Source organism: Meleagris gallopavo, chromosome 13 (genome assembly GCF_000146605.3).
Source record: "Meleagris gallopavo isolate NT-WF06-2002-E0010 breed Aviagen turkey brand Nicholas breeding stock chromosome 13, Turkey_5.1, whole genome shotgun sequence".
Taxonomy (NCBI): domain Eukaryota; kingdom Metazoa; phylum Chordata; class Aves; order Galliformes; family Phasianidae; genus Meleagris; species Meleagris gallopavo.
The window spans coordinates 10,225,447-10,232,170 of record NC_015023.2 but is presented as its reverse complement, the minus strand read 5'-3'; the positions used below and the strand labels follow the sequence as shown (position 1 = coordinate 10,232,170).

Sequence of the window (6,724 nt, the reverse complement as noted above, 5' to 3'; positions counted from 1 at the left end):
GGCGTGCGGAGGTGAGAGTGCGGGGCTTTATTGTGCTGCGGGGAAAGGGCGCTCCATCGCTCCATCCTCGCTCCGGTGTGGCTCCGGAGCGCGGGGCTCCGTCCTCAGCGGCGCTGGTTCAGCCCCGTCAGGTTGGTGATCTGTGGGCACACGGAGATGGGGCGCTGTCAGACCCAGGCAGTGGGGGGAGCGCAGCAGGCTGTGGGTAATGCGCAACGGACCCCAGAGCGGTGTAGAATCCTGGTTAGAAGGGATTCGTACTGCCCGTGGAGTCACAGGCTCCATGGCACCGTCCAAACCCTACGTCTGTGCTGGGAAATGCTCCCACGCTCCAACCGTAACTGCAGGTGGAGGTAGAAATGCTTGAGAGCTGCTTCAGATAGTGGAAATGAGGTCTAGGTTATGCAACAGGCAGCTTGGCTTTCTTGTGTTGTTAATCACGAGCTCATCCTGCAGCTTTGGACTTTGTTTTATGCTGTGTTACAACTTTTTTCAGCACATCTGGGCCCAAACTACCAAGAAAATCATCTTTACAAGTATTTAAGCTACAAAGAACAACTTTCTTTATGCTATAATTTAGATTCAGGAGGGAAGACACGCCAGTGTTAAGTGTGGAAGGGAGCATAAGGATTCTGCCCTCACGGCCTTGCTGACTTCAGCATTACTTACAGTAACTGCAGCTCCCATCAGGCCCTGGGCAAGCGCTTTGCCAGTTGACTGTACCTAGGAGACAGGAGAATTAGCTTTCCTCTGCAGTTACACTTGTGGTTACCCAAACACAAAGATGCCAACAAATATGTATTTGCTATAGGAAGGTGCTGATATAAGCCAAGCACTGCAGCTGAAGGCTACCCAAAGATAAGAAGCAAGGGATTTCCTGGGAGCACGCAGCTCCTAGTCATCAGACCAGTCAAAGAGGGGCACCGACATCTTCTTTTACTACAGCATAGATAAGCACTGACTGATGCAGAACTGCCAGCCCCCAGTACACCAGGGGTCTTTCAGCAAGCGTGAGATGGAACAGCCAGCCTTGTCTGCACAACACTGGTACACGGGGGATGCTGTGTGTACCTGGCCCACACTGTTACCTGCTGAGCTGCACTGCTCATGTTCATGGCATCAGCTACTCTGTTTTCCAGGAAGCGCCACGTGTCTTCAAAGTCAGGGGACGTATCCTGCATCATCACCAGTTCTGTGGTGTTGTAGATGCCAGTGAGCACAGCCCGCCGAGTGTACCAGTTAATCTGCAAGGGCACGGATTGAGAGAGAGATGAGCTGAGTACAGATCACAAAAGCGGCCCTGCAGAACCACAAGGGAAAACAACAGGCCATCTCCTCGTTGTTAGCAACTGGGCTGTCTCTGGTCAGAGAAACTGCTCAGCAAACAGCCCTAAGACAATGCATTCCTTCCTGACAAACTGCAGCTCGCCTCTGTGATGCAATGGGCTGCCAGCCAGCACGGACATCTGACAGCACAGCTGCTCCTGTGGCACCAGGCAGGGACTGTGAGTACTGGGTATAAAAGCACAGAACACAATTGCAACCACCTGCTTCTGGTTGCAAGCGTGCACCTACAGCAAGTAGGCTGTAGGTTGTGTTGTGTAAGGGTTTATCTTTGCTTAAAGACTGCTAGCAGGAGATGCAACACTCAGATTCTAGATCTGATGGCTGTATTTAGAACTGAACTCCAAGTGCAGTTTGCACAAGGTACAGAAGTGTAGAAAGGGGACAAAGTGATGACAGAACTGTGCAAGGCATCACAGAGATGCACCTTTCCCAAATCCTATCACTGGAATACCAGTATTGCCTGCTGTATCACTAAATGTGTCAGAACACTGCTGGCAGCAGTGCTGTAGGGTGTTTTACAACAACAGGTTACACAATGCAAAAATTCACAGCTAACTCAAACTCCTCAGCTTTTCCAGTTGCTCTGGATTCACTGACAGACAAAATGTATATGCACTCTTAAAAACAAGTCTTCAACTTCATTTGCTGCTTCCTTCGTTACAGTGATTAAAGTATGCAAGTACCTAAGAAAAAATGCTGGCTGTTCCATTCATGATTATAATGCAACAGGAGAATGAAAACACTAATTTAATTTTGAAAACAGTCAAATTGAAAGCTCTGCTATCTGCCTCACAACTCACAAACTGTGCCAAGGTGATGTGAGTTGTCACCATTTGCAGATGGATCTCTAATGCATCTGAGACCAAACTCCTGCTCCTTGTATAGCATCCCACAAAAGCGCTTCACTCACAAAAGTGAGGAAACTCTGAGTCTGTTTCACCTTCATAAGCCATAAGGGACTTGCAGTTCCTGATGCAATCACGGTCTTCCAGGTTTTCTACTTCTAGATTATTCCTTTAATTTTTTTCTGTCCTCTATTTATTTTCCACTGCAGTAACTTCTCTTTCATACTCAGATAAAAGAAGTTTATTAAAGCAGTTTGTTAAATGGTTCATGCAGCTTTTCCCTACATCTATATGAATTAAAATAATTTATTAATTGCTTTAACTACGGTTATAATTTCCTTTTATTCCCTGCCAGAAAGATGAAAGCTTTAATAAGCTACTGGTATTTTTAGGTGGATTCTTCAAAGTTTTCAAGTTAAATCTGTCAATGCTGCTGTTGCTGGAAGAGGCAAGTGCTTGCTAACTGAATTGGATCAACTTCTTAGTCTCAAAATCTCAACAATTTTGTCTGTCTCCCCTCCAAAAAAAAGCTGATTAATTGAAAGCAGGTCCTGTTAATTTGCACAACTTCCATTGGAAATAATTTGCCCTACTGGCTTCTGTGTCTTGTTGAAAACTATAGTATAGCTTCTGAAGACCTTTGGGGACTTCTGAAAGCATCTCCTTCATTCAAAAAAATGGATTGTATCAAGAGAGACACAGCTCAGTGCCTGTTTCTACTTGTCATTTTCCTGGGCAGAAGCAGCCTCTCTGCAAGGTGCAAGGACTTACATCTGTGGACTGGTCTCCAGCATGGTGCCATATATCATCAATCATGCTGGTGAGGAGGTTGAGGCTCGAAGGGATGTTATGTGGGAGCAATAGGATGCTGACAGCCTGAGAAAGAAATACACAGATAAATGGAAGAGTCAAAGAGAGGAGGGTGCTGCGTGAAAACAGATCAATGTTTCTTTGCTGTGTTATCTTTTCTTGTTGCTGCTGACTTGCCTCCAGCTCCCAGTGAGACCTCTATGCTCTATTCACTGGCACTGGTCTTTCCAAGCAGCAAGACTTGCACAGAGCAGCTCAGCTCATGACTCAGCCTCCATGAGAGCCCATGCTCCCTGCTCAACACCAATGCTCCTGTGTTGGCTCCCTGAGCTGCCTCTCCAGGCACAGAAACACAGCACAGCCAAGATGACTCACCCCTGTGCTGTGTCCCTGTGGGAAGGGAGTCAAACCTCTTGTTTCTCTGAATTTGACTTTGAACTCAAACCAGCTATGAAGGGCAGAACAGACAGCCATAATGGCCCTCCTGAGCTCCTGCAGCCTTTGAAAATGCTAACAACGCCCGGAGAGTCTTGAACCACCCACATCCTTCACCAGACAAGCTATGCTAATCTGCAACAAAAAACACAAATCCTATCTTCTCTCTCTGCAAGGAGAGCTGGGTTCAGCCACCCAGAGGCCAGCAGTGACTCTGGACAAGAATGGCTAACTTTGCAGTGCCCTTTGCAGCCCAAGATTGGGAACTTTGTTACTGTGACTGCAATTCCTTTCTGACCTTGCAAAGAATAACTTGAAAACTTCCATACGAATTTTGAAGCATAGAGGCTTCCCAGTCCACAGAGCTATCCTCAGGTTGTCAAGGGTTTGTCACCTGCAATAGTAAGCAGGCAGTTTCTTGCAATAAAGCAGTAATTCTGCATTTACAATCATCAGATGCTCCCAGTGCTGCTAGAACAATGCTGCAGGGAGCCTGACACTGCAGTGACAATTTAAATACAGCTGAGCGGACACACAAGTGTTATTCCCTGGGGATCCCAAATGGGTGGAGTGAAAAACAGAGAGGTTTGCCTTTCTGGAAAGGCAAGAAATAGTTGTTCTAAAGAGACTGCCTTCCTCCAGGGGTGCTGTCCTCTTGAGGGCTGTGAATCATTTGAAACCAGCGATGGTTTCACTTACAACCTTGACCTATTCTGGTGGAGACCATGTTGAAAGCCACAGGGTGTTTTGAACGCGCACACACGCAATCCTTATATTCATTTTGTACCTGTGGCCATTTCTCAATATATGGAATCACCATCCTCAGCCTGGCTTCCACAGCATCTCTCAGGAATTGATCTGTAGGCTTCTTCCTACAAAGCACATCCAAGATAACTCAATTATCAACTCGAGAGATCAATCATTTTCCCACCTCGGTGACAGAGATGCAAAGTATTATGTATCCTCCATGCCTGTAGTTCAACTCTCCATCTGGGAAGGTGGTATCGTTTGGGTAAATGACATTCTTTACTTAAAAGTATCCAGTGTGTCTGGGATGGCTAGTGCCTGCCAAGGAAGATGTCTCTTTATACCCAATACTCACTCTGCCTTGCCCAGCTGCACTAGTTTTTGTTCCTCCTCCAGCAGGTCAGACAGCTTGGAGTTGCACTGAGACACAAAGTGCAGGATCAGCTCACTGCCGTCGCTGTGAAACATCCCTGCAGCAGCAGCAGAGAGACCGAGAGTCTGCAGGGAAAAGGGGAGATGACAGACCAGGTCATGCTAAGCAAGATCCAGCCAGGAAGTATGTCGTATAGATTCTGCACGTGATGCTATATGATTTAAAACAAAACAATACTGCATTAAAAAAACTCTTTCTGTATGTATTTTCCTCTCTTTAGGATCACTATGTTGTGCCTGAGTGTAATTCTGACAGTGTTACCCTGCATTAGTTGGGATTCATTCCTTCCCAGTACCATCTGCTGACCGGGGTACACGGCCCAAGCGTATGTGGGGGAAGCATGCAGGCCTGGCTGTATTTGAACTTCAGTTCCATCTGGTTCTTTGCTTCTCTCCCACATACCTTGGCTCCCTCTGCAATGGCTTCAGCTGTCCAGCCATGTTCAGGCACAAACTCCAGCGCTGCTGTGAGGATTCGATGCTGCAGCTGCTCCTCGCTCTCATAGTCCTCTGACTCCTGGCCGCCCTGGCCAGTGTAACTATGAGAAGGCATTGGTACAGTGAGGGAACATCACCACCACGCACAGCAACCTGGGCTCTGCCAGCTGCTCGCTGTGTGTGGACACGTCCCAAGGTCTGCTCACAGCAGACATCTCACCTTCTCCTGTAAAATCCTTCCCTCTCCTTCCCAGAAAAGGGATTCCTAATGACCCTTCACCGTGAGAGGAGAGGGAAGTAAGGGAAAGCTCAATCCAGATGGTGACCTGAGACCAACTGGCCTCAGATAACCCAATTCTTAAAAAAAACAAAACAAAAAACTACTAAACTAACTCTAGGTTTTTCCAGCGGGGCCTTCAGTTACGCACATACAGACACAGCAACTGCAGATTTACACAGAAATCCAGCAGTGAGGGCTGGTGCTTCCCCATGAATGCAAGTCCCATCCCAGGTCCTTGATGGATGGTGGCACTGGCACCGCCACAGCTGCATGAGGCCAAGGCCACGTTAACCCTATAGGCAGCACCAGAGAGAGACACGCAGAGCCTGAGCAGCATTACGGAGAGCAGCTGAGATACCTGGGCTGTGGGCTCCACGCCTCCTGCTCCGGGTGGGGGTCTGCTTGCTGTGGCTCAAATTGCTGCTGTGAGGAGGATGATGGTGGGTCCTTCCTCTGCTCCTCTGAGGCTCTTCTCAGTGCAGCCGAGGCATGGAGGCCCTGCTGGGGTGCATACAGCTGGCACCTGAGTCCTGAAAGGGAAATTGGGTCTGGGACGTGTTCCTCCAACACAAGGTAGAATCATAAAATCACAGAATGGCTTAGATAGGAATGGACCTTAAAGATCATCCAGTTCCAACACCTACTGTAAGCTGGTTGCCCCCCTCCAGCTCGGGCTGCCCAGGGCCTGATCCAGTCTGGCCTTGAACACCTCCAGGGATGGATGGGGCACCCACAGCTCTGGGCAGCTGTTCCACACCTCACCACCCTCTGAGTAAAGAATTGCCTCCTAACATCTGACCTAAACCTCCCCTCTGTTAATTGAAAGCCATTCCCCCTTGTTCTATCACTATCATACCACGTAAAAAGTCACAGAATCACAGAATGGTTTGGGTTGGAAGGGACCTCAAGGACCATGAAGCTCCAACCCCCTGCCACAGGCAGGGCCACCAACCTCCACATTTAATGCTACACCAGGCTGCCTAGGGCCCCATCCAACCTGGCCTTGAACACCTCCAGGGATGGACGGGGATCCACAGCCTCTCTGGGCAGCTGTTCCAGCACCTCACCGCTCTCACAGTACAGACATCCAACCTCAAGCTTCCCTCCCTCAACTTACAACCATTTCCCCTCGTCCTGCAGTTATCTGCCCTTTCCAAGAGTTGATTCCCCTCCTGTCTGTAGGCTCCCTTTAGGTACTGAAGGCTGCAATGAGGTCATCCCGCAGCCTTCTTTTCTCCAGGCTGAACAAGCCCAGCTCCCTCAGCCTTCTTTGTAAAGGAGGTGCTGCAGCCCCCTGATCATCTTTGTGGCTCCTCTGGACCCTCTCCAACAGCTCTCTGTCCTTGTACTGGGGGCTCCAGACCTGGACACAGCACTGCAGATGGGGCCT

At 48.7% G+C, this 6,724-nt stretch overlaps 1 protein-coding gene across 1 annotated transcript; it reads right to left on the bottom strand.

Annotated features, from left to right (window-relative positions):
* Positions 1 to 7: 7 nt before the first annotated feature.
* Positions 8 to 5,913, bottom strand: COQ9 (coenzyme Q9; the record flags this gene model as incomplete). The annotated part of the gene is made up of 8 exons (XM_010718017.3): positions 8 to 140; positions 670 to 723; positions 1,089 to 1,244; positions 2,964 to 3,068; positions 4,225 to 4,309; positions 4,540 to 4,682; positions 5,020 to 5,155; positions 5,693 to 5,913. Coding segments are annotated over 8 exons (936 nt in total), but the record flags the coding sequence as incomplete, so codon positions are not given.
* Between the last annotated feature and the right edge of the window lie 811 nt (positions 5,914 to 6,724).